This window comes from Eutrema salsugineum, unplaced genomic scaffold (assembly GCF_000478725.1).
Source record: "Eutrema salsugineum unplaced genomic scaffold, Eutsalg1_0 scaffold_1, whole genome shotgun sequence".
Taxonomy (NCBI): domain Eukaryota; kingdom Viridiplantae; phylum Streptophyta; class Magnoliopsida; order Brassicales; family Brassicaceae; genus Eutrema; species Eutrema salsugineum.
The window spans coordinates 15,065,953-15,093,789 of NW_006256909.1; the positions used below are offsets into that span (position 1 = coordinate 15,065,953).

Genomic DNA, 27,837 nt, shown 5'->3' on the forward strand with positions numbered 1-27,837 from the left:
TGCTTCTGCCTGCGCTCAACCCTTCAGGTAGATCGTTCCAGCTTCTACTCCAATGCCTGAGACAAAGGACCTCTTCCGTCCGAAGTCCTACGCCCGTGTCGTGAAATCCGCTTCCGCTGTATGTTTCCTTTTCTTTTGGCACTTAGGCATTTTAGCTTTGATATGCTACTGACTTTATCTCGTTTTCCAGCTTGTCTGCGACACAAACGAACTCGTTCGGGAGTATGATTCTGAGGTCGAGAGACTGAGGAAGATTAATGCGGAAGTCGCTGCAGAGAGGGCGTTATTGGAGATGTCGTATCAGGATGAGAAGGAGAGATATGAAGCTTCCGTGCTGGCCTTCACTGAGAAGGAGAAGGAGAACGATGCTTTGAAGGAGAAAGTCGGGGCTCTGGAGAAACGGACTGCCGAGCTAGAGGGTGATTTGGATGCCTTGTCCAAATCATTCAAAACGAGCGAGCTCGAGAGGTGGAAATTCCGGGACGCTGAGTCGAAGGGCCGGAAGATGATGGCGGCACTAAGGGGCAAGTGTGAGGGGAAGTTGGCCAAGATGAAGGACTTTATGGACAAGTCCGAGCGGAGAAAGGCGCCGTTCCTCAAGCTCAATCAGGCTACTGCCCTGGTCGGCTTCTGTGACTTCCTCAAGCGGGAGCACAACCTTATCGTCCCGTCTCACATTGTGGAGACGTATCAGCGCAGAATAAGGAACTGCACGAAGGAGGTCGACGACGTTCCTCTTACGCAGCTCGGGAATGAGGACTTTACTCTGTCGGTCGATGCTGAGCTCATCCCGAGAATCGAGCTCCCCCCAGGAACGCAAGTTCCAGAAAGCTTGGATCAGTTCGGCTCCAATTCCAAGTCCATCTCGGCTGATCGGGCAGCGAGTTTGAAGAGTCCGGCTTCTGTTGCTCGCCAGTAGACTATTTTGTTGTTTTCTCCTTTTTTTCTTTATGTTTTATTAGGTCGTACAGTTTTCTTACCTGCGCAGTTCGGGTTTAACTCGACAATTTTCAGATATTTTAATAGAATGATCACGGATATTTCTTCACTTAGCATTTTACTTAGAATTTACTTTCCTCGTCTCGCGTAGTTTATTTGCGAACTGTTGGGAGTTCGGCTTGTTCTCCTTAAATTGGGGAGTTCGTGATGCTATGATGACGATGAGAACGAACTCGGGGAGATTTTCCGAATTTGAGTCCGGGTTGACGGATCTCTTATTCGGAGGAGCGAGTGCGGATTGGGTTCCGGCTTTAAGTGATGGAGCATCATGGGGATGCGGGCGAGACTGATCTCGGCTTTTGGAGTTGTATTCGTGGGGAATATTTGGATCGATCTCCTGGCCGGGGAGTCGATGTGGAGTTAGTGAAAAAAGATGGATTTTTATTGGATTTGTAGCTGGACTCGAAATCGAGCTGCCTACGTACCCTTTTGCAAGGGATCAAGCCACTCGTAGTTCAATTTACAGAGGTGAGTTCGGCCGGAGCCGGACTGTTTTTTTTTTTGGTTTTTTTTTTTGGAGCGCTGGTGGTGCTAGAAGTATAGATCCGAGCTCGCGGTGGCTGGGACTTAGTAGTGGTACCGTTTGAGGTTGGCCGAGTTCCATGATCGCGGGATCGGCGTTCCGTCGAGCTGCATGAGTTCGTATACTCCGGGCTTGACGACTCTCATTACTTGATATGGGCCTTCCCAGTTCGTGCCCAGCTTGCCTGCATTTAGCTCCTCGGTTGTGGAATACTTTGCGCAGGACGAGGTCGCCTTCGTCAAAGTGCCGACCTCGCACCTTTTTGTTGTAGTACCGAGCAGCGAGGCGTTGGTAGTTCTGGATTCGGAGGAGAGCTAAACATCGTTGTTCTTCCAAGTTGTCGAGGTTGTTGATCATCATCTGGTCGTTGAGATCGGGGTTCTCGGGATGCTGACTTTGGCCGGACAAAGGGCTTCGATTCCGTATGCTAAAGAGAAGGGACATTGTCCGGTTGATCGTCGTGGGGTGGTTCGATGCGACCATAAGACTCCGTCGAGCTCGTCCGCCCAAATGCCTTTCTTAGCCTCGAGACGCTTCTTGATACCGTCTAGGATGGTCTTGTTGGTTGCCTCGGCTTGACCATTGCCTTGTGGATAGCGTGGGGTCGAGAAACTTATACGAATTTTGAATTTTGCGCACCAATCATTAAACGTTCCTGCAATGAATTGTGGTCCGTTGTCTGTAACGATCTCGTGCGGGACTCCGTGTCGGCAGATGATGTACTTCCAAACAAATTTTTGAACGTCAAGGGCGGTGATCTTGGGGTACGCTTCGGCTTCGACCCATTTCGTGAAGTAATCAGTCATGACTAGGATGTATTGCTTTTGACTTGTTGATCGGCATAGGGGTCCGATGATGTCAATGGCCCATCGCATAAAGGGATAAGGTGCCGTACTGGTTTGGAGTAGTTCGGTAGGCACGTTAATCATTGGGCCGTGTCGCTGGCACTTGTCATATTTCATGACGAACTTTTCGCAGTCCGCACTCATCGTCGGCCAGAAATAACTGGCTTTTTTAATTTTCAGGGCAAGGGATCGTCCTCCCGAATGATTGCCGCCGGATCCTTCGTGGATTTCGCGCATGATTTCGACCCTATCGTTTCCGCTAACACAGGCCAAGAGCACTCCGGACGCACTCCATCAGTACAATTTATCCTTATGCATGGTGTAGTGGGCGGCTCGGACTTTAAGGCGGCGAGCGGCCCATTTTTCTTCAGGGACTGTTCCGTTGAGGAGGTAGTCTTGCAGCTCGGCTGTCCAATCTTCGGTGAGCTCGTTGCCCTGGTTCTCATTCGTTGATGGGTTATAGATTCCTTCGGTTATGTGCTCGAAATCGTGGTCGGCAATTGAATCTTCGGGACCCTGCTCGGCTTCCTCGCTCGTGCGTGCCTGATTCCTTCTTTGCGTTTTTGGCGGGATCGGGTTCGGATTATCGTCGTAGTTCCGTTGCCGAGTGGCAACGTTGCATTCCTATACGGTTTTGATGCTTGGCTCTGAGATGCTCTCGACCGGGATTTTTCTTTTCATATGCGGGTCGGAACTGGAGCCTAGAGCGGCTAAGGCATCTGCTGACGAATTCTCTCCGCGAGGGATTTTCGTGAATTCGAACGTTTCAAATCCTGAAATGAGCGCCTTAGTTGCTTTTAAGTATGCATCCATTCGGTCGTTTTTGGTCGTGTACTCGCCACTTAGCTGGCTTGCAACGAGCTGCGAATCGCAAAAGGCGTGTAGATGTTTTACGCCGAGCTCTTTAGCTAGCCGCAGTCCGGCAAGTAGAGCCTCGTATTCGGACTCGTTGTTTGACGCTGGGAATTCCAGACGGAATGATTTTTCCAGGATTTCGCCGTTCGGGGATTTCAGGGGAATATCCGACACCCGATCCTTGGTGCGATGATGATCCATCAGCGTGCAACGTCCACAGCTCGCGGGGCGGCTGTTCGACGGCGAATTCTTTAGGAAGCTCGATCAGAAAATCGGCCAGTACTTGGGACTTTGCGCTGGTTCGATTCTTGTATTCGATGTCGTACTCGCTTAGTTCGACGGCCCACTTTGCGAGGCGGCCTGACTGGCTTGGACTGTGCAGAATGGTGCGGAGCGGCTGGTCGGTCAAGACGGTGACAGAATGAGACTGGAAGTACGGTCGAAGCTTCCAAGCAGAAACTACCACTGCAAACGCCAATTTTTCTAAGGTTGGATATCTGGATTCGGCGTCACTTAGTGATTTGCTGACATAGAATATTGGACGTTGTTCTCCCCTGTCTTTTCGGACTAGAACGCTGCTAACCGCCGTGGCGGAAATTGCGATATATAAGAAGAGCGTTTCACCGGTCTCGGGCTTGGGTAAGATCGGGGGGGTCGAGAGATACGTTTTCAGCTGCTTGAAGGCGTCTTCGCATTCCGCACTCCAAGTATGATGCTTGTTACCTCGTTACAACTGGTAAAACGGCAAGCACTTGTCGGTCGACCTGGAAATAAACATGTTCAGAGCGGCGATCCGACCTGTGAGCTTTTGAACTTCCCTCTTTGAAGTCGGGGAAGGTAGGTCCTGAACTGCAGATATCTGCTTAGGGTTGGCCTCAATACCGCGCTCTGTGACGATATAACCGAGGAACTCTCCTGCTGTTACGCCGAATGTGCACTTCGCGGGGTTGAGTTTCATCCCGTACTTGTTAAGGATATCGAAGCACGTCGATAGGTGCGCTATGTGGTCCTTGGCGTGCAGAGACTTAACCAACATGTCGTCTATGTATACCTCCATCGTCTTCCCGAGCTGACTGGCAAACATGCGGTTCACGAGTCTTTGGTACGTGGCGCCTGCGTTTTTGAGGCCAAAGGGCATGACTTTGTAGCAGTAAATTCCCCGATCTGTAATGAACGAAGTCTTTTTCCGATCATCCGGATGCATCAGTATTTGGTTGTACCCCGAGAAGGCATCCATAAAAGATAACAATTCGTTGCCAGCTGTCGCTTCTACCAATCGATCAATGTGAGGTAGTGGAAAACTGTCTTTGGGACACGCTTTGTTTAGGTCGGTAAAGTCGACGCAGATCCTCCACTTTCCGTTCTTTTTCATCACGACTACTGGGTTCGCTAGCCAGTCCGGGTACCAAACTTCCGTGATTGAGCCGGCTTTAAGTAATTTCTCAACCTCATCGTTGACTGCCCGTGATTTCTCGGGTCCGAGCTTGCGCCTCTTCTGCTTGATCGGTTTGTATGTTGGGTCGATATTTAGTTCGTGGCAAGTGATATCTGGGTTGATTCCGGGCATGTCACTGATGGACCATGCGAATGTTGCAACATTCTTCTGGAGGAAATTGATGAGCGCTTCCCGAATGTTGTAGTCGAGTTCGGCCCCTATACCAACACATTTTACTGGGTCTGTCGGGTCGATGACAACTTGTTCAACTCGGCTCTGCTTAGGTTAACCGAATTGACTAACTGCGGCCGCACGATCTTCCTGAAAAGGGCTGATGACGCATGTTCGCGCAAGGGTGAGCTTGCACTCGATAAGGTGGCATAGGCGAGACGCGGTCTGGCTTCCTTTAAGGGTGTAGATTCCTGACGGGGTCGGGAACTTGACGCATTGATGGAATGTCGAAGCGACGGCTTTCATGTCGAACAGCCAAGGTGTTCCCAAAATAGCGTTATATATTGCCGGCTTGTTGAGAACCAAGAACTTGATCATTCGTGCCGACCCACCGACATAGATTGGTATCTTCACCGTTCCAACTGTCCTTGTTTTCTCTCCGGTGAACCCGGTTAGCGACTCCATGTAGGGCTTGATTTCAGAATCCGGGAAATCCATATTCTTAAGTGTTTCTTCAAATATGACGTTTAACGAGCTCCCAGTGTCAATTAATATCCTGTTTACTTTGACGTCTCCGAGCTGAAGTTCGACGACGAGGCAATCGTTATGCACTCCCCGCAGGTCGGCATCAGTGAATAATAATGGTACAGTTGCCACCATTGTATGGGGTTGCGAACTCGATGCCTGCTGGCTATACTCTTTCAGTGCTCTGACGGAGTAGTTGCACGATTCGAGGGCTCCCATGATCATGTTGACCTTCTTCCTGGTTTTGGGAACGTTCGTTTCCCGGTTAGGCGCTTCGCGGTCTCGTTTAGGGGGGGCGGCCTGCTCTTCATCGGAGTCGGCTTCCTTCGCAGTCTCCTGGTTACCGGGTTTGTTTTGTCGCGGGTTCGGCCGTCGGGGCCTAGGCTTAGGCAAATCCGCGATGGCGACTTCCCCTTTACGGAATTGTTGAAGTAAGAAATCCCTCAAATGTCGGAATTCCTCCGTGTTGTGCCCATATCGCTCGTGATACTCGCAAAAACGTTCACTCAGTGGCGTATCGTCCTCTCTGTTCCATTTATTCCAGGACATTGGTGGCCGCCCTGGTTTATGGTTTGACGGTCCGTCTTGGTTCACTACTCCGTGTTGCCTGCCGGGCTGGGCTTTTGTTTCCGAGTTTTCTTTGACAGCCAAGGTTTAGTCGGGCTTTGACGCTGAATACTGCCGATCTTTGGCGGCTTCTTCCTCTTCTTCCGCGATGAAAATGTTTGATTTGTGAAGCCCGTCCTCCAGAGTGAGTGGTCGATTCCTGCGAAGTTCCTTGTGAAAAGGGGGATTTGTACCACGTTTTCTGATATAGCGCTTCGAGGACGGCTTCGTCGTCCACTGTACAGTGTGCCACGATCTGCTTGAACCGTGCCATGAAGTCTCTGAGCGACTCGGTTTCGCCTTGTGATATTTCCCACAGCTCGGAGTTACGTGTTTTTTGTCCGATGAACATTGAAAAATGCTTCGCAAACTTTGTCGATAGCTCTTTGTAGTTGTCAATGGAGTCGGCTTCCAATCTTGAGAACCAATCTAGTGCGATGCCTTCGAGGTGTTCGACGAACAATTGGCATTGAATTGCGTCCTTCTGTTCAGCCGAGGTGAACTTGAGTCGATTGATCACGATGCCGAACGATGTAAGGAAATGTCTCGGATCCGAGTTCCCCTCATACGAACGCAGTTTGAACTTCTCTAGATTGGGGACGGGAACGTTGGTAATTCGGGAAGTGAACGGTGTTTTCTGTGCTTCCTGGATTACACGGTCGATTTCAGGTGCCGAGCTGGTGGCTTGGTGGAATTTGGAACTGATTTCTCGCAGTTGAGCTTGCATCTGCTCGATTTCTAGGTTGCACGCAGTCAGCTGAGCGCGCGCTTGCTGGGGTGGACTTTCAAAATGCTGCTGCATGACCGACCGTGCTGCCGTGTGCTGTGGGTCTCGCTCTCCGTGAAAGTCGCTGATGAGGTTTCGTCGTCTAAGTGGACACTCTTGTTGCAAGCTAGAGATCTGTGCGGTAAGAGTCGCGAATTTGGCATCGTTGCTTCGGACCAGTTCCTGCATTTGAGCAGCGAAAAAGTTCATGAGTGCGGTTGGATCGAAGGCAGCTGTCGTCGCATGGCGGGCTTCAGCGCTCGAGCTCGGCTCCGCTCTAGTCTGTTGCACATCAGGTTGAGGTCGCACAGGGCTATGAACATCTTCGCCTGTATGTCCTCAGACCTGGGTGGGGTTGTCCTCACAGATTGTCACGTGACTTCCGACCTGGACCGAGGTCGATTGTCTTTTTTCAGTCGTCATGTCTTCGAGTTTGATTACTGAATCGAACTCATGGTGGGCGCCAATTGTTGATTGTGGTTCTCAACTTATTTAGGGTCGTTTCGGTAATTCGAGTTCGGAAGATTGATTTTATTTAATTGTTTCAAGTTTACAGTTCGTTCAGTTCGGAGGTCTCTCGACGAACTAGATACAATAATATTGAGGTCTCTATGTCTCCGGGTCCGAAAAAGATCCCCTTCTACAGTAACGAATCCTCTATTTATAGTACACTAACGAGGAGAAGACTTAGGGCTTCCTCGTCGACTCTCACCGCCTCTCGTCGCTGGGCCTATCTCCTAGCGGGCCGCGCTATCAGGCCAGACCCATTTCGGCTAAGACTGTCATAAACCAGGATCAATTGGGCCGGTCTCGGTCGTTAACCGGTCCGAACCGGGTAGCGGAGCGTACCTCCAACAGTCACCAATATTAATATCATATGTATTTCAATGATCACTTATCTATATTATTTTGTGTGTTTTTTGTTTTGCAAATTATTGTTAGTCACTATAGACATATATAGTACTGTATATTAAAATATCAGTTCATAGTCCAATATATATTTTTAAAATATATTTATCTGCTAAATGATGGTTTATGCATATTTTCTAATGATTTTATTTTACATTTATTTTATGCGCTTATCTCTTAATCTAATATATATCACTGTAAATTTTAATATTTTTAAATAATTTAAAAACTAAATTTAGTGATTAAAGTTAATCATAATAAAAATATCTCATATTCCTCCATAAAGGAATTATTCATATATAAAGTCATCTTATTCATAGATGAATCTAAGATGATCATCAATAATTCATTTACATTTTGAATTTTGTTCGTGCTAAAAATCGAACACACAAATTCTATAGTTCACACAATCGTTTGAACTCTTGAGCTGGGGCAGGAGCAGGAGAACAGAATAGGCATCCATTAGCGGAGGAACCACTTTGCACGACATCTATGAAAGAAGCAGTGGGCGGACCGGCGGTGAACAAGAAGAAGGAGGTTTTTGCCTTCGTAGGCAGTCCATGCCACTTGTATGCTACCCCAAAAATTTGATCCCAAACCTTAGAAATCCAGCATTTATCTTCTCCAAAGCTCCATCTTAACCCATACTTTACAGGGTGAGCCTTCAATGAGTTATCAGCCAATATTGAAGCAAGTCAACATATAATTAAATCAAAACTCAAATTAACAATCTATGACTTACTAAAGAGTCTAAGCTTTGTTATGTCATCGGTTTCACTTCACCTTCCTCCAAAAGGAGTATGATATCCTTTGATGTTTTAGACAAAGGCTAAAATGTTATTCACTTGAAACCATCAAAATTTTCAAAAGTGATAACTTGCTTACGTCTTTACAAAAGCAGTTATGGAATATGCAACCAGTGAAAAGGAGACCAACTGATTCACTTTTCATTCTGTAACGATATTCCACACCTTACAAAACAAAAGGTCACCATGGTAAGACTGTATTAATAGTTTACATCTGATAAGTAGAATATAACTGAATTCAGAGCTTCATTCCAGCCGAAGAAAGCATGGTAATCTAAGCTAAAATGAGGTGACAAGCAAAGACTAACCATTAGCCAGAAACACTATTCTGTATTCATATTCTTTTCAAGATTTATTTACTCTTTTTTTAGTATCTTTTAATTTAGAGAAACTTCAACCCATTTCTAAAACCATGATAAAATTATATATTAGCTCCAAGTCCATGGAATACACAGAAAATACAACCTGCAAACACAAAAAGAAAGATATATTATCCATGTAATAATCTCATTCACAAAAGTTCCTACCATCACCACATGCCTCCTTGAATTCCTTAGTCAGGGGACCAGTATTGTCCAAAAAACCATAATCAATCAAACTTGTCTTGCACAAAGTTTTTCTTGTTGCTTCAACCCTATAATACATAAAGAAACAACAAAAATATTAACGTTAGTGTACTAAAGAGATAACAGAGGCTTTCGGAAGATGAGTGTTGGGGTCGGTTTTCACCCCAAGAAGATAAAACCATCTCAAAATGACTAAGTATGGAAGAAAGACAAAGTAGCGGAGCCGTGCTCACCAAGACAAGTGGGAGAGCCGTGGTCACCAAGTGGGAGAGCCGTGGTCACCAAGTGGGAGAGCCATGCTCACCAAGACAAGTGGGAGAGCCGCGGTCACCAAGTGGGAGAGCCGTGAAGATAGTGCAGTAGGGAGAGCCGTGAAGAAAGATAGATGGGGCGAGCCGTATCGTAAGAAATGGGCCGAGCCCCACTCCACCATGCTTGGGCCGAGCCGCGCCTCGGTGAGGTGGACCAGATCATGTCTCCACTAAAACGGCAAGTGGGCCGAGCCGTGGAGAAGTTAGACGGGCCGAGCCGTGGAGAAGTTAGATGGGCCGAGCCGTGGAAAGGTTCAGATGGGCTGAACCAAGGCCTTGAGAGACGAAGCCCATAAAAACCCTAGGCAAAATACAAAGGCGGTGAGACGCACGAGGCGATAAGGAAATATTCCGAAAATCTCTCTCGAGATTCTCGGCTAGGCGGTTCGGAGAATTAGTATAAATAGATGATGTATACAATTCATTCTGTAACTTTTGCAACCCTAAGCAATAAGAGCTAAACACTTTTACAGCAAGAAAAACTTTCTTTCGATCTTACTGTTCTTGATGATAAACCCTAGAAGTTTCCGATCCCTTAGTTTTCCTTAAACAAATTTCTGGTTGTGCGAGTTTTGGCTCACACAATTTGGCGCCGTCTGTGGGGAATCAAAACTTTCTTATTCTAAATCGACAAGACGTTAAGATCCGAAGAACATGGCAAGCAACACCCTCGACGATAACAACAACAACGATAACGGCGCGGAGAAAGACGCTCCAGCATCAGGCACAACGACGGCGACGACCGAAACCCAAGAGGAGATCCGAAACATGATGGCTGCGCTGATGAAGAAAATCGACGAGCAGGACAAAAGAAACGAGGCGATTACGGAGAGGCTCGACGCGATGGCGGCTGAGCGACTACGCCCAACTTGGAGAGCAGGAATTCCCGACCCGATGGATGGAATCCGGAGACGCTTCGATTTCTCAACACCTGCAGAAGCCTCAGGGAGCGGCGCAAGAAACCCCTCGGCTACTCCAATGTTTCGTCCCCTCGACGAACAGACTCCCGCGGCGACCCGAGTCAACATGACCGAGCCGCCCCCTCTCCGCCGGAACTCAAGGCGACGAGCCGGCGAAGAAGAAAATGATGCGATCGACGTGGACGCCCAGCAGAACGACGGAACCACGAATCCGCAACAAACCGGCTCGGCTCGGCGAATAAGTCAAGAAGAGCTCGCCTCGGCACTAAACGGCGTTCAAACTGACGAAGTCTCCGATCCGACCCGCGGCGACAACCCAAAGACGAGCCGAGGAGAGAGGAGCGAGAGCGAGCCCCCCCCCCCTCAATCAAAGGGAATGACTCACGCACAAACTCTCGAACTCAAGGAGCTGCGAGCCTCAATGGCTCAGACAGTAGCTGAAATACGCGCCATGAAGTCCCAAGTGTACAACGCAACAAGCGCCGAGCCCGAAATCGACCGAATGCTTGAAGAAACCCAGAGAACTCCATTCACGGCAAGAATCACGGAGGCAAGGATTTCCGAGCCCGGGAAAGTGAGAATCCTGTTCTACGAGGGAACAACCAATCCGAAAGCACACATCACAGCGTTTTGGATAGCAATGGGACGAGCCTTCACAAAGAACGCCGCTAAACTCACCGAGCGTGAAGTAGATGCCGGATTATGCCTGCTCTTCGTGGAGCATCTTAAGGGAGCCGCACTCGAATGGTTTTCGAGGAACGTCTGATGCCGACCTGTGGACACTATCCCAAGGACCAAATGAACCACTTCGGGATTACATGACAAGATTCAAGGCAGTCGTGTCCAAAATAGAAGGGATAAGTGACAAGGCCGCGCTCGAGGCTCTGAAACGATCTTTGTGGTACAAATCCGAGTTCCGACGGGAGATGGCTCTCAACACGCCACAAACAATTCAAGACGCTTTGCACCGGTCATCAGACTTCATCGTAAACGAGGAGGAGATGAAAAACTTGGAAGAGCAGTACGAGGCAACGAAAGCAGCAATCCGAAGCTCAATTTTGCCGTGCCCCGCGAAGAAGGGCAACCCAGCGAACAACACAACAACGCAGGACTCGGACGAACCTAGAAGCGGAGGTGCCCATAACTACCAGGTAGGCGCCGGACGCGGAAGAGGAGAGCCGCGTAACAACACTTGGGTAAGAAAGTCCGCTAACTACGACGAGAAGGCTTTCTACGAGTATCACCAGACCTACGGCCACTCAACGGCTCAATGCTGAACTTTAGGAGCAAAGCTCGCAGCTAAGATTGCAGCGGGAGAGCTCCAAAACGCGGTCAACCTCAAAGACCTCGACCCTAACAAACAACAAGAGAGAGTCGAGCCGAGCGGCGCGGCGGAACCCGCGAATCCTCCCCGACGAAGCGATAACTCCAAACGCGAAAGGAGAGGCGAACCCGAAGAGCGATCCGAGCCGAGGCAAAGGATCAATATGATCATGGGTGGATCTCAATACTACCAAGATACCGTGTCCTCCATCAAAGCCTATCAGCGCAGAGCCGAAGCAAAGGAGAATTGGATAGAACCAACTGACATCCCAAACACAGTAATCTCCTTCGCCGAGGAGGAAACGACAGGAATTGATCGACCTCACAACGATCCGTTGGTGATCGAGTTAACGATCAGGGATCATGACGTGGCAAGGGTGCTCATCGATACTGGAAGCTCAGTGAACGTCATCTTCACGGAAACACTCAGGAGAATGGGAATCGATCTCTCCGAGGTGGAAGCAATCCCCAAACCTCTAACCGGATTTTCAGGAGAAACGACGATGACTATGGGAACGATCAGGCTTCCTGTGGTAGCTGGCGGAGTCACTAAGATCGTCGAATTCTGCGTCACTGATCACCCAGCAATCTACAATGTGATCATGAGAACTCCGTGGATCAACGGGATGAGGGCGGTATCCTCCACCTATCATCTCTGCCTCAAATTCCCAACTCCAGCAGGTGTCAAAACGATCTGGGGGAATCTGAAGGAGTCACGAATGTGCTGCCTAGCCGAACACAAGCTGAGGAACCCCGTCACCAACGCACGAGCAGACATAGACCGCAAAAAGATGAAGACAGACCGAGAGCCCGTGAACGAGCTCTTGAAACTCTTATAGCAATTACAGATCGCGGAGAGCCGCGAAACACGCGCCGAGCCGGTATGTGACGCGGTGGACTCGGTGTGCATAGACGAGGCGCGTCCGGAGAGATGCGTCGAAATAGGAACAAAACTTGAAGAGCCTCTGAGAAGCGAACTCCTTTCCCTCCTCAAGGAAAACATCAACACTTTTGCCTGGACAGCGGAAGATATGCCAGGCATAAGAATCGACGTAACCTGTCACGAGCTGAATGTGGATCCGACCTTTAAACCAGTCAAGCAGAAAAGAAGGAATCTCGGCCCCGAACGAGCTAAAGCAGTGAATGACGAAGTCGAGAGGTTACTCAAAGTAGGATCAATCACCGAGGCCAAATATCCGAACTGGCTCGCAAATCCGGTGGTCGTGAAGAAGAAGAACGGCAAGTGGCGGGTCTGTGTAGATTTTACTGACCTGAACAAGGCGTGCCCAAAAGACAGCTTTCCCTTGCCACACATCGACCGGCTCGTCAAAGCCACTGCAGGGAATAGACTGTTAACATTTATGGACGCGTTCTCCGGCTACAATCAGATCCTGATGCATCCTGATGATCGGGAAAAAACGGCATTCATAACTGATCGCGGGATATACTGCTACAAAGTCATTCCGTTCGGGCTCAAGAATGCAGGAGCAACGTATCAGCGGGTCGTCAATAAAATGTTCGCGGCTCAGCTCGGAAAAACCATGGAAGTATACATCAACGACATATTAGTCAAATCACTCAAGGAGGAAGACCACGTCACGCATCTACGGGAATGCTTCGAGCAATTGAACAAGCACAACATGAAACTAAACCCGGCGAAGTGCAGATTTGCGGTAACCTCAGGAGAATTCCTCGACTATCTGGTAACTCACCGAGGCATAGAAGCAAACCCCAAGCAAATCAAGGCGTTAATTGAGATGCCCTCTCCAAGGACGAAGCGGGAAGTGCAAAGGCTCACCGGAAGAGTCGCCGCGCTAAATAGGTTTATTTCCCGTTCCACAGACAAATGCCTCCCCTTCTACGACACCCTCCGAGGAAAGAAGAAATTTGAGTAGGACGAGCGATGCGAAGCGGCTTTCCAGGAATTGAAAAATAATCTGGCGAGCCCACCGATCTTAGCAAAACCAGTCGAAGGAGAGCCGCTCTTCCTCTGCATCGCAGTGTCTGCTACAGCTGTAAGCGGAGTGCTTATCAGAGAAGAACGATCCGAGCAAAAACCCATTTTCTACATCAGCCAGACACTGACCGACGCCGAGACCCGCTACCCCTAGATCGAGAAGGTCGCCCTAGCCGTCGTAGTCTCAGCTTGCAAACTGCGCCTGTATTTTCAATCACATTCGATTGTTGTGCTCGCTACACTTCCGCTGCGCTCGATCCTACACAGCCCCAGCCAATCCGGTCAGCTCGCCAAGTGGGCCATAGAGCTAAGCGAATGCGACATCGAGTATCGGAACAGATCGTCTGCAAAGTCACAAGTGCTCGCAGATTTTCTCATTGAACGACCAGCCGAAGCAACAAACGAGCCGACTCTAGACAAAGTATGGACGTTGCACGTCGACGGCTCGTCGTCTAAACACGGCTCGGGAATAGGAATCCGTCTCACCTCTCCCACCGGTGAAATATTGGAGCCGTCTTTTCGCCTGAACTTCCACGCCTCGAACAACGAAGCAGAATACGAAGCACTGATCGCCGGCATATGACTAGCGCAGAGAATCGGGGTTCGAAAGATAAGGACTTTGTGTGATTCACAGCTCGTAGCATGCCAGTTCAACGGAGAATATGAGGTGAAGGACGGACGAATGGGAGCCTACCTCAAGGTGGTCCGAGAGTTGGTGCAAAAGTTTGACTCACGTGAATCCCCCAAGGAGAAAACACCTCGGCCGACGCCTTGACAGCACTCGCTTCGACCTCGGACCCAGACCTCCGACGGACGATCCCAGTCGAATTCATCAAACGTCCTGGCAACGAAGAGGTGGAAGGAGTTCGGCTGATAAATCCTCCTGAACAAGAACCAGAGGACGACGAAGCCATTCCTATGGATGAAGACGCCTCACCAGCCGAGCCGGAGTACGGCTGCGACAAAGAATGGCTCGGAGCTATCCGAGTGTATATCGCCGATGGAGAAGTGCCAACCGACAAATGGGAAGCCCGCAAACTAAAAGCTTAGGCCGCGCGGTATGTCCTCGTCGATGGCGAGGTGTTTAAATGGAGGTTTTCAGGGCCTCTCATGACATGCGTCGAAGGAGCGGAGGCAAGAAAGATCATGCACGAGGTGCACAACGGCTCGTGCGGGAACCATTCCAGCGAAAGGTCGCTCGCTATCAAGATAAAACGGCACGGCTACTTCTGGCCCACGATGGTCAAGGACTGCGAGAAATTTACGGCGAAGTGCGAGAAATGTCAGCGGAACGCTCCAACAATTCATCAACCTACCGAGTTGCTCTCGTCAATTTCGTCACCTTATTCGTTCATGAGATGGTCGATGGACATCGTCGGACCTCTACATCGCTCGAAGCATAAGCGTTTTCTGCTCGTCCTCACGGAATACTTCTCCAAGTGGGTCGAAGCCGATTCCTACGCAAGCATAAAGGATGTTCAAGTCGAACACTTCGTCTGGAAAAATATCATCTGCAGACACGGGGTTCCCTACGAGATAGTCACCGACAACGGATCCCAATTCATCTCAACACGCTTTGGAGCCTTATGCGAAAAGTGGAAAATCCGCCTAAGCAAATCTACGCCAAGATACCCTCAAGGGAACGGGCAAGCCGAAGCAACCAACAAGATCCTCGACGGTCTGAAAAAGAGACTCGATGCCAAGAAAGGACGGTGGGCAGACGAACTCGAAGGAGTCCTTTGGTCTCATCGGACAACTCCGCGCCGAGCAACCGGGGAAACTCCATTCGCTTTGGTCTACGGAACAGAGTGCGTAATTCCCCCCGAGGTGGATTTCCCAGGTATTCAACGAAAACTTCTACCAGGACAGGAGGGCTTGAACCACTTAATGATGCTAGATGAGCTCGACCTAATCAACGAAAAGCGCGACCAAGCCTTAATTCGAATCCAGAACTATCAACAAGCAACGGCGAGATACTACAACAAAAACGTTTGTAGTCGAAGATTCAAAGAAGGAGAGCTCGTCCTCCGGAAGGTCTTCCAAAACACTGCCGACAAGAACGCAGGAAAGCTCGGAGAAAATTGGGAAGGTCCTTACAAGGTTACAAAAGTGGTTTGTCCAGGAGTCTACGAACTCGCGACACTAGCTGACGAGGCGATCCAAGATCATGAAACGCAATGCATCTAAAGAAGTATTATCACTAAAGCTACATCACGGCCAGCATGAACTACGGGACGGCTTGATCCCTGCAAAGGGTACGTAGGCAGCCCGTCCTCGAACGGGTTCAGCTGTCCCCCCTCCTAAAAAAGGGGGGGGAGTGGGTACGTATACACATACCTCCTTTAATTCTACAATTTTAGCTTGCTCACTTAGGAACATCGTCACTTCAGCACATTCTCAGTTCGTTTTGAATCATCTACTTATTTCACGTTTACCTTGGATTTCTAGTTCGTTCATTATCGCTTCGGCTAGTTTCTCATTCTTTCTAAATCAACAAATTATTTTAACAAGTTTGGATTTTTAAATTCTTTCACTCGTCACTTCGGCGAGTAATCATACCACTTCGGCATGATATCATGACCTGATCACCTCGGACCTTAATCGGTCCTCAGTTTCAGTTCAGCAAACTAAGCCTCCGAACGCCTCGTCTCGTTGCTGGCCACAATGGGGCAACCAATACAAAGTTCTCTAAACGGACTTTTACCACCTTTCCTAGGACGAGGGTGCAAGTTACATCCTCTACGGATAAAAATTAAGCGCGCTATACAAATATCAGACCAAAAACGTATCAGGTCGCCACGGTTTACTATCGCACACGAGAATATAAGTCGAGACTACATCGCTTTCTCTAAAACCGAAGTAAACTCTTAAAACCCGGACAAACATACTCATCCTCTCGGAAACACCGGTCCATAGTCAGATTCAATATGACTACCAAATCATCCTTGGCTAACAAAAACAAAACGCCTCATCGTTTTCACGGCTCGGCACCATGCAAAGCGAAAACGCCTCGTCGTTTACATGGCTCGGCACCACGCAACAAAAAAATGCCTCGTCGTTTACACGGCTCGGCACCATTCACAGCGAAAATGCCTCATCGTTAAACACGGCTCGGCATTGCCAGAATCACCTAAAAGACGCGTCACAAAACAAACTCCCAGCTCGGGATTAAGAATCCAAACGAGATCCTTAAAACAACTCACCCCTTAGCCCGTATTTCTATCAATTTCAAAAATTTCGGCTAAGGAAGCAATCAAAATCATTCTCGACACAGCAATTTTCATCCTTGACAATTTTCTCTAAGGCAATAGTTTTCGTAAACATTCTCAGAAAACGGCTAAGGAAAAGAATAACATAACCAAATGCAAAAGAAATAACAATTGTCAGGTGGATAAAGCCATCCAGGCACCAGTAACATACGAGTTCAAAAAGCAGATAAAAATCCTAAGTACAGAAGCATGTGAGACAAAATAGGGGAAAGCAGAGAGTATCAGGCCGCGCACCGCGTTTCACGCTCGGCAAGGAGGTTCGAGAGGACCGGCGTACCCGCGTTCGATCCATTTGGATCTACGACGCCTAAGTTGGCCGCTGTCTCTTCGAGCGGCTCGTTACCAAGGCTGGTGTCGACCGAGTCCGGCGATACGGGCGAGAAAACCAGCTCGCCTTGAATCTCGGAGGCAATGCGCTCATACGCGTCGTCGTCAGCATATTTGCTCTCCCAGCTCTTTAGCTGCGCCTCCTCATCATCGAGCGTTGGGGCGTCTGGTTTCTTCATGACGACAATCATCGCAAGGTTGCCCTTGATTTGCCCCATATCGTTCTCGTCGTTTTTGGCCTTCTCGAGCTTGGCCAGACCCTCCTCTACTTTGGCGAGGCGCTCCTGAAACTTAGCGGTCAGCTCTCGCCTCGCCTCCTTCTTCGCACGTTTAACCTTGGCTTCGAACAGAGCATCCTTGGCCTCAATACGCCTTTTGAGCAACGCCACCTCGGCGCTTTTGGCTCTCCTTGCCTCCTCCAGGCGAATCACCGAGGCAGAAACTTTGTCAACGTTGGCGCGGAGAACTATCTTCTCCTCTTCCAGCCTCGACACTCTGGACATTGCCTCGTCAAGTTTCCCCTTTGCCGCCGTGGCTTCGTTCTGAGCCTCTTCCAGCTTTGCCCTTGACGCCGCGGTCTCATTTCGGGCCTTGTCCAAGCGACGTTCGACCTTAGACAGGTCCGCCTCGTACTCGGCCATCAGGTCGTTAATGGCCGCAACAAACTGCAAAGAATAAACTCGCGTTAAACACTTAGTAAAAATTTGCGAAAATAAAGGAAAGCAAATAGAACGTACCTTGGTACCGCGCTGTGCCATCGCGCCGTATGACCTCGGCCTCCTCAGCTTCTCTGGAGGAGGAAAACGCGTGTTCGCGTTTTTTACACGCGAGAACATGACGGCGGAGGCGTCGGGGTCGTCAACGACCAACTTGCGCACGGCGGGGTCCCCAGGCGTCGGCTTCCGCCTCTTCTTGGACGGCTCGTCCTTCTGAACAGCAACGCCCTTCCCCTTGTCAGCGGCCGAACGTTTTCGGCTCGAGTCATGTTTCTGAACAACTGAAGTCGGGGGCCTCGTCGACTTCGGGAGGGCTAAAATGGCGGAGTTCGAAGGAGTTTTGCTCCGCACCGCTGAATCATCCCCGGACACCTCGGGAATAATTTTGCCTGGTTCCACCTCAGGCGCTGCATCTCTCTCGACCGCCTCGGCGGTGTTTCCTTGGACACCTCAGGAATAATTTCACCTGGTTCCACCTCGGGCGCTGCATCTGTCTCGACCGCCTCAGCGGTGTTGCCTTCAGCGGCTCGGACCATTTCGCCTCCTTCCCGGCTCGGCGGGTCAGGTTGAGGGATGGCCTCGGTTTGCCCTGGAACCGCCTCGGTCTGCGCTTGAGCCGCCTCGGCAGCTCGTCTCGCAGCCGCCTCTTCTTCACGCCTCTTCCTATCTCTCAGAGCGATTATCACCATTTTCTCTCGTGTATCCCTTGAGGAGATGGAAGATGAAGAACTGACAGGGACTCCGGCAAGGATAGCTCGGGCTTTCTCTACTCTCTCGAGGGTGAAATTCTTCCTCCAATTGACCTTCCGAGCCGAAAGAGAGTCTCGAACAACAAAGAGGTCGTCGGGAATCGGGGGAAGAAAGCACCGAACTGCAAAACAAAGCAAAAAAGAAAAAAATTTCAGTAAGGGAAGAGGATACCAAAAAACAGTTCCGAGCCGAGGCAAAGCTTCGGGTCGGCTACCAAGTGGTCCCCAAGCGGTCTTGGTTTTTTGAACGTGCCGACCGACGCCGCGTTCACCAAGACGTAGAAGAAGCGTTCAGTCCAAAACTGATCCTTGCTGGGAAAACCGCCTATGATCCGTCGCTTCGCCTTGTTGGAAATATAGAATCTATTTCCTTTCAAAGCTTTCCTGATTTCCAGCAAGTTCAGCAGATGATTCAGCTCGATGTCAAGTCAGCATTCGAAGCTTCGAACTAAGATGCCAATCATATGCCGTATCCCCTCGGCATGATTTGCCCAATCAAGATCCCGTGTTTCCAGAGATATTCAAGGATCACCCCGGGGATCGGGAACCAGAGAAAGCAAAGCTCGAAGAACGCCTCGTACAGAGTGAAGTGATTCTCTGGAGGCTTGTCGGCTCGGTCGCTCTTCTCTGGAACGACGAACTCCACCACCTCGGATATCCCGAAGCGATGCCTCAACGCCTCGAGCGACTCAAGGGAGCAAAGCGTAGAGCCAGGCGGGTCAGGTTTTTGTCTCTTAACTCGTGGCCCTCGCCCAGATGTGGAAACGCCTCTGGACGCCATGAGACGTTCCAATTCACGCTTCGCCTCGAAAAGGTCAAAGGGAAACGCCTCCTCCTCGGTTTTAAGTGCGGCGTGATTAATGTCTTCATCAGGAACGGGATCCTGGGGATGGCTCGTCGAAACCGATGGCTCGTCATCCGGAGAGCCGACATCTGACGGATTTGCATGATTTGACGCCTCGTCAGATGAACGATTGGAAGGGCTCGGTGAAACAGACGTCTCGGAGGATTCTGTCGCACCTCTCGCCTCGGCATCTACGCGGCTCGGCTCGTAATGAAAAAGTGAATCCAATGAATCGTCGGAGCGGCTCGACATAATTTACGACTTATACAAGAATTACAGCACGACTCGGCGAACCTCCGCCGGAAAAAGATCTGGAACGGCGGAGATCTCAGAAACCCTAGCCGGAAAATAAATAAACTAGAGAGAGATAGAAGAGAGAAGGGAGAGCTACCTTTAGTGAAAACGAGTGAGTCTGAAGATAATGAGGAAGAATGAAGGAGCTCACCTATTTATAGGAAAACCGAAGCGCGTGAATTCCGTGTAAACCTCGGGAAACCGTCCAACAGCGCGTGGGATCCGCGGTGAAACGGCTAGACCGAACTGCGTCGGTTGCATGCGCCAATAGATCAGGAATTTTCTCTCGGAAGATCAACAGTTGGGATACCCAAGTTTTCGGCCGATATCTTACCAAAGTAAACGCCTCGTCGTTAACGAAACGGCTCGGCATTGGCTATCTCTTGAAACGTCTTGTCGTTAATGAAACGGCTCGGCATTAGCCCTCTCCTGAAACGCCTCGTCGTTAACAAAACGGCTCGGCATTAGCTCTCTCTCTTGAAATGTCTCGTCGTTAACGAAATGGCTCGGCATTGGCTCTCTCTTGAAACGTCTCGTCGTTAACAAAACGGCTTGGCATTAGCCCTCTCTTGAAACGCCTCGTCGTTAACAAAACGGCTCGGCATTAGCTTTCTCTCTTGAAATGTCTCGTCGTTAACGAAACGGCTCGGCATTAGCCCTCTCTTGAAACGCCTCGTCGTTAACAAAATGGCTCGGCATTAGCTCTCTCTCTCTTGAAACGCCTCGTCGTTAAGAAAACGGCTCGGCATTAGCTCTCTCTTGAAACGCCTCGTCGTTAACAAAATAGCTCGGCATTAGCTCTCTATCGAAACACCTCGTTGTTAACAAAACGGCTCGGCATTAACTCTCTCTCTCTTGAAACGCCTCGTCGTTAATGAAATGGCTCGGCACAAACTTTCTCTCGAAACGCCTCGCCATTTACTCGGCTCGGCATAACCTTCTCAAATCGCCTCGTCGCGGCTCATCATTACTAAACGAAATCGCCTCGTCCTTAACTTGCCTCGGCATCTTCGGTACCCTCTCAAAACACCTCGGTACCCTCGGCACTCCTTGGGAACGCCTCGGCGTTTTCATTCCCAAAACACCTCATCTGGGCTTACGTCATAACAGCTTGACTCGATGGTTTATCCCACTATCAAGAGTAATGGACCTCGTCACTCTCGCCTCCGAAACTGACGAGCTAGGGGGCTAACTGTTGGGGTCGGTTTTCACCCCAAGAAGATAAAACCATCTCAAAATGACTAAGTATGGAAGAAAGACAAAGTAGCCGAGCCGTGCTCACCAAGACAAGTGGGAGAGCCGTGGTCACCAAGTGGGAGAGCCGTTGTCACCAAGTGGGAGAGCCGTGCTCACCAAGACAATTGGGAGAGCCGCGGTCACCAAGTGGGAGAGCCATGAAGATAGTCCAGTAGGGAGAGCCGTGAAGAAAGATAGCTGGGGCGAGCCGTATCGTAAGAAATGGGCCGAGCCCCACTCCAACATGCTTGGGCCGAGCCGCGCCTCCGTGAGGTGGACCAGTTCATGTCTCCAGTAAAATGGCAAGTGGGCCGAGCCGTGGAGAAGTTAGACGGGCCGAGCCGTGGAGAAGTTAGATGGGCCGAGCCGTGGAAAGGTTCAGATGGGCTGAACCAAGGCCTTGAGAGACGAAGCCCATAAAAACCCTAGGCGAAATACAAAGGCGGTGAGACGCACGAGGCGATAAGGAAATATTCCGAAAATCTCTCCCGAGATTCTCGGCTAGGCGGTTCGGAGAATTAGTATAAATAGATGATGTATACAATTCATTCTGTAACTTTTGCAACCCTAAGCAATAAGGGCTAAACACTTTTACAGCAAGAAAAACTTTCTTTCGATCTTACTGTTCTTGACGATAAACCCTAAAAGTTTCCGATCCCTTAGTTTTCCTTAAACAAATTTCTGGTTGTGCGAGTTTTGGCTCGAGCTGACGGTTTAGTTGGTCACAGTTTTAATCGAGTCTAATGTACACACCCTATCTTGAGCGAGTGATCAAAAACTTACAGATTATTCTCTTACACACCATGTTGGTCACACTTTTGAGAGCTAAACCAAATATGTAAAGGACTTCATCTTGATTTCTAAAGAACCTTGTGATGATCCTTTAACGTTTGAAAAAAAATTATATTTTTACTTAATTTCGAGTACAGAAATTGAAGCCAAATGAAAACAACATAAAATAGAAGTAAAATTAGAATTTATAGAAGCCTTGAACACATAAATGACAAACACGTTTCGTTTGCCCTCAAAGTAGTCGCTTCAATCTTCAAGCTTTCATCAGTACTCAATAATTAGCTTTGGTTATCATCAAAATACTTTATTAAGACTACCAACAACAAAATATACATTTGAATCAAAGACTACACAGAGATTCAAAGGAGAAGCTTGCTTCATGAACAAAAGCCAACAATCGATAAAGTTTAATTCAATTTCGCTGTCGTCAGCCTCCGTGTCGAGATAGTATCCATCAGTGGTCTTTGATTTCTTTGTAGTTGGAGTACCAAGAACCTAAACAGAACGAAATTTTAATCAAAATGACAAATCTGTTAGATTTTAGGAATTTTTTACAATGACGCCAAGGTAAACTCTTATCAAAATGAGACTTCACTTTTTTATATATAATGTTATAACTTTTTCTTTATTATTATTATAATAATGTTAGATAAATATGATAGTATAGTAATGTGTTGTTATGTTCTTCGTAGCTACTATAATATAAAGCCGGTGTGAAACATATTTCAGAAATTCTGGCCTCCACCTAGGAATTGGATAAAGAAAAATTAACGAACTGTAGAATGAAAACGCGGCCGATATTACCTTCACCTTAAAGATATATGTTGTGGAAGTTTTGCATGTACACAAACATCATTTGACTATTATACGAATACATACGATCAGCGAATTCAGCATATACAATCCAAAATCTCGTTGATCATAAATGGTTTTGGTTTAGAAAATTAAATGAGGACGACTTACATGTATACAAACATCATTCGATTATTATATGAATACGAGCATATACCACTATCCACTAGCCAAATATCTATCATAATAAATGTTTTTGATTTAGAAAATGAATATACTTTTAGGTTTTGACCAAAAAAAAGAACATTTATTTGAGAAATTACCTCAAGCTTAAGCATTCAGGAGAGCTATCTTGGTAAAGACATAAAGAAAAATACAGAAACAAGGAAACTACTCAGTTACAGATGGCAAGCTTCCCGTCCAGTTCATCTGCTGACCCATAGTCCAGGCTTAGCTTTAATAATGTTTTTTTTTTCTTTTGATGTTCCCTTGTTATCGGAGCTAAGCCTGGACTATGGGTCGCTGATGAACTGAACGTGAAGCTCACCATCTGTAACTGAGTAGTTTCCGTAATGTCACATTTGGGTCTTTGCTGGGACTAATGTAACAAGCCACGTACGTCTTCATCATCCTCAAATTATCTGAGACGACAATTCTGGTGGGCAATCGGTTCACCTTTGGGAGCTACGTTGTAGCTGGCTGTGTAAGCCCACTGAGAGCACAGGTTCATGACGGTAAGGGAACACGTCGCCGATCTCAACCCCAGGTAAATACTTAGTGGGTTCAATCCCCGGTGTTGAGATCGGCGACGTGTTCTTTTACCGTCATGAACTGTGCTCGGTGGGGAGATGAACCGATAGCCACCAGCATTATCGTCTCAGGTAATTACGAGGATGATGAAGACACATGGAGATACCATGATATTGAGGTACGGGTGATTAGAGGGTTTAAGAATGAGAACAGTGTTAGCTCTAAGGTTTATGTCTATGATGTTTATATTTCAGATTGCTGGCTTGATGTGTGGAAGTTTGGTTTTAGAGTGGGAAACTGGGATTACATGTAATTGTACAAGAAGCATATATATTGACCAGAAAGTGAAGAATATAAAAAGTCACAATGAAGTAGAGGGGTTAACCAGATAGGGGAATAAATCTAACTAGAATAGAAAACATTGTTGGAAAAAGTTTTTTTTTTGCTAAGTAGTGAGCAGGTTCATTGTAAGCTGGGATTACATGTACTTGTAATCTTTCTTATTTGTAATAAGTTTCATCATTACTAGAAAAAATCCTGATTTTGTTGAATTCTTCATTAGTTTCCATAGTTTTAGGTCTAGTGAACAATGTATATATATATTTTTTTTCTAATTTTTTTTCCATAAAAGTAAACTTATCTTTGTAATAGAATCTCTTCAACACCAAACATGGACAAAAATATGAGTATTATTTTTTCACCACGCAAGATTGGTAAAGAATCGCCTACAAGTAGGAATACAAATATGCTGTTTTTTTATAAATTTTTCTTTCTTTTTGAGGTTTTTTTAATCTTTTTCCCAATTCAGAAATTAATTTAACTTATTTTTTTTTGAAAAAATCTGAAAATGCTATCAGTTGTTACCCAAATTAGAAAACGTGTTATCCCCCAATAACCCCCCTACCACCTAAGAATTTATAGGTTATTTTCTTCATTTTAGTAGATGTAAACAATAAGGTGGACGATGTAGTTTTGTATATTTATTTCATTTGTTCTGTTTTAAGTTGTTTAAGAAAAGCTAATTCTATAATATAATGTTAATTAAAAATAAAATATGCCAAATACAATAACAAATAAACACATTTTTCATAGATCACTGCACCAACTTAACCAACTCATATTTATACAAAATGGCCCCTAAATTAATTGAAATTCTATAGCCCCAAGCAAATGCTTGATGGGCTTTTCTACCAAGAAACAAAGCATCTTGGTTTCGAAGTCGTTTATACGGAGCAGCTTGAAATGGAAAGCCTCCACCCATCTGTCACCTAACGTGCTCTGGTACTAGCCTGTTTATAAGCTCTGGGGAAGCTCCAGATAACTCTTTGAACATTCAAACAGAGAGAGAAAGAATGTTAGGTTTCAGGAAAGTGGACTAACGTACCTCTTGTTTGAAGTTTAACAACGGTGGTAGAGGTCGGCCGTTTGGAAGACGAGCATTAGGCTCACGTAGTTCATTGAAAAATGGATGAGCACATGCTTCGAGCTTTTAGACACGGAAACATAACACATGTCAGTTCAAAAGCCTCATCATCATTGAACAGTGCATGTCCAAACATAGAGAACCACTCTAACAACTAAGAATACGTGGTCGTGTAGAGATAGTGACTGTAGTGCAACGTAGACTCGGTGAATATTGTAGACTCGGTGAATATTGAAGAAGCCGAGATGCGAGGTCAATGACTTCTGGAGGCATCTGCTTATGGAAAACCTGGAGGTCATAAAGTAGTATGTGTATTGTTTCAGCTTTTCTTTTTTCTCTTAAGGATCAGAAAAGTTAGAACGTAACATGCATATAAAATACCTTATGCCACGGGTGAGCTTTGATTTTTGGGAACCTAAAGTTTGTGTAGTTTGGATTCATGCATCGGATTTCTTCTCAAGTTGGAGTACCAAAAACCTAAACAGAACAAAATTTTAATCAAAATGACAAATCTATTAGATTATAGGAATTTTCTATAATGACGCCAAGGTAAACTCTAATCAAAATGAGACTTCACCTTGATGATCTCCACTAGCTGGTCCACAGAATTTTCTCCGGGGAATAACGGCTGAAGATAAATAAATATCAAAATGATTGTCAAAGATATTGGAGAGATGCTTTAGTTCTCAAGATACTTAATGGATAAATAGTTTACACTAACCTGACCAAGAAGGAGCTCTGCCAAAACACAACCAGCAGACCATATATCTATGGAGGATGTATACTTAGTGGCCCCAAAGATGAGTTCTGGAGCGCGGTAATACCGAGAGCAGATATATGATATGTTTGGTTCACCTTTCATCTGAAGTGAATAGTCACATGTTGCAAAGATCATGAAAACAAAATGCAATTGATTTCATGAGACATAACACATAAGAAGTGGAAAAATAAATAAAACAGCATAAATAAGGTAAACCCTTACCAACAATTTTCCACTTCCAAAATCACACAGCTTACACTGATGAGTGAGGGGATCAACCTACCGAACGCACTAGAGAATTGGATTACAGCCTAGTAATGGTTACTGAAGACAAACCAAAAGGTTATGTGGTTTCACATCTCTGTGGCAGACACCAGGACCAATATGGATATAAGCCAAGCCTCTGAAGATCTGCACAACATATTTGCTAACCCGTTTCAGGATCAATAAGAAAAAAGCAAGAATATTTGTGGCAGATAACAATGCATACCTGGTATGCGTAAAGTTTGACATAGAAATAAGGCATCCTCTGGTTTGAACTAGTATAGTGCTTCAAAACCCGGTACAAAGTCTCGGGTACATACTCCATAACAAGGTTGAGGAAGAGCTCATCTCTACTCGTTGTAGAGAAGAAACAATGCTTCAAAGAAACCACATTAGGGTGGTCTATTAGTCGCATTAATTGCAACTCACGGTTTTTTTAGCGCCGATCTTGCAAAACCTTCTTAATGGCTACTGATTCTCCAGTTTTCAAGCACTTCGCCTAGAAAGGTAAGTTCATAAATTGATCAGAAATGGAAGAAAAAAACTATTGCCTATAAAATCTACAAGCACAAAAGTTACCTGGAATACAATTCCGAAAGATCCTGTTCCAACAACCCGCTCGGCCATGTAACTAATTGTCTGTAAAAGCTAGAAGGAGGAAACATAAGCGAATAGGCCTACTTAAAGTTGGCATTAATGAGCCACACATGATTAACCCTAAAACTTAGGTAACCTTACACACGGTAGTGTGCACCGAATTCATGAGCAATAACTGCATCATTTGTAAATATAATCCTACCTGTTTAGGTTCACCGTTTTTGCCTCCAATTGTAGTGGAAATGATGTGACCGGTAACAGCATCATTTCCCTCTATAACAGCAGCAGACATTTCCTGCAATCAAACAAGAACATATTATTACAAGCATTAAACTATTCTTTTCACCAAAGAATAAAGGAAACTGGTAACATTTAGTGATTTCTCCCCTAATAAACATCAGATCACAAAATAATAACCAATAGAAAAACCAATCTAAATTATTTGAATCCTTCTTCACTCAGTGTATGTCAAGCATATGGTCTTTTAAATAGCTTTCAAACCCAGCAACATTAGGATGTCAACTATTTTTGTGGACATCAAATCTGTACATTCAAAAGATACAATCATTACACACCATGGAGCAAACACTGTTCAGAATGAAGAACAAACCAAAAGAACACAACAAAACAAAAGAGAGTTCAGAATCAATATAGACTGCTAAAAGAAAGAATGGGCCAAGAATCACATAATTACACGAAGACTACAAAACCTGTCAAGATTACAACTCGAAGACCCACAAGTACTTTTTAGAGTGAACAGTGTTGCATCAAACAACCTAATATGAATAACAAAAGCCAAATAAAGTAATAAAATTCACCTGAGGAAATATTTTATAAATGAAAGGGAAAAACTAAATTAATCAGTAAAACAAGCATCTACATCGTGTTCTTGCTCTTAAATTTTCTGTACCCTAATTATTTTCTCTTCAAAGGTTAATACTACTGAATCAGGATCTTCACTAGGAAAAGGTTGAAACTTTCATCTGAATACAAAAAAGTAAGACTAGCTACTATCAAGTCAAATTCGTCATCTTCGATGAGTAAAGACACTTCGTGTGAGATCAAATAAGAAAACAACACGAACGAGCCCAAGAACACAGATCGATTGGCTGGGACACCGAAACAAGAAAAACCGTAGCTAGATCTAGCCGAGATCTAGAAACACCCACCAAACGTAAGATTGAAATGCATAGTTTACCAAACACAGACGTAAGAGGATCAAACAGAGAAAGAGAGACGCAAACAAACGGAAAGGTAAAAAACAAAACCTTGTCTGTATCCATATCGGGACAATGTTTCAAAGCATCACCGACGCGAAGCTGCAGCGGCTGAGGAGCTGTAGCCGGAGGCTGAGGCTACAATGGTATTGAGGTCATGTGCTTTACAGCTCTCCGTTCTCTTTCTCTCTCCCACACTGAAGAAGAGTAAAGACTCTCTCTCTTTTTTCTCCTCTCTCCTACTGTGTCTAAACTTCAGAATTCTTTCAAAGATACAAGGAGGACCCACA

General features: G+C 46.6%; 2 protein-coding genes and 1 pseudogene across 2 annotated transcripts; all 3 read right to left on the bottom strand.

Annotated features, from left to right (window-relative positions):
* Positions 1 to 4,942: 4,942 nt before the first annotated feature.
* Positions 4,943 to 5,902, bottom strand: LOC112082053. Its single transcript, XM_024149145.1, has one exon. It carries the CDS (start codon positions 5,900 to 5,902, stop codon positions 4,943 to 4,945), a length of 960 nt encoding a protein of 319 aa, XP_024004913.1.
* Positions 5,903 to 17,007: 11,105 nt separating this feature from the next.
* LOC112082054 (uncharacterized protein At3g60930, chloroplastic-like) lies at positions 17,008 to 19,674 on the bottom strand. The gene is made up of 5 exons (XM_024149146.1): positions 19,070 to 19,674; positions 18,751 to 18,962; positions 18,296 to 18,700; positions 17,851 to 18,182; positions 17,008 to 17,778 (listed from the first exon to the last, which is right to left on the bottom strand). The coding sequence occupies exons 1-5, from the start codon at positions 19,672 to 19,674 to the stop codon at positions 17,008 to 17,010; spliced, it is 2,325 nt and encodes a 774-aa protein (XP_024004914.1).
* Positions 19,675 to 24,550: 4,876 nt separating this feature from the next.
* On the bottom strand, positions 24,551 to 26,622 carry LOC112082174 (annotated as a pseudogene).
* Between the last annotated feature and the right edge of the window lie 1,215 nt (positions 26,623 to 27,837).

Bases quoted from the DNA above. Each gene is read 5' to 3' on its own strand.
- LOC112082053 (XM_024149145.1), bottom strand. From the start codon at position 5,902: ATGTCCTGGAATAAATGGAACAGAGAGGACGATACGCCACTGAGTGAA.
- LOC112082054 (XM_024149146.1), bottom strand. From the start codon at position 19,674: ATGTCGAGCCGCTCCGACGATTCATTGGATTCACTTTTTCATTACGAG. The intron at 18,183-18,295 runs GTGAAATTATTC...GGGATGATTCAG, and splicing joins AGCGCCCGAGGTGGAACCAG to CGGTGCGGAGCAAAACTCCT. The intron at 17,779-17,850 runs GTACGTTCTATT...TATTCTTTGCAG, and splicing joins TGGCACAGCGCGGTACCAAG to TTTGTTGCGGCCATTAACGA.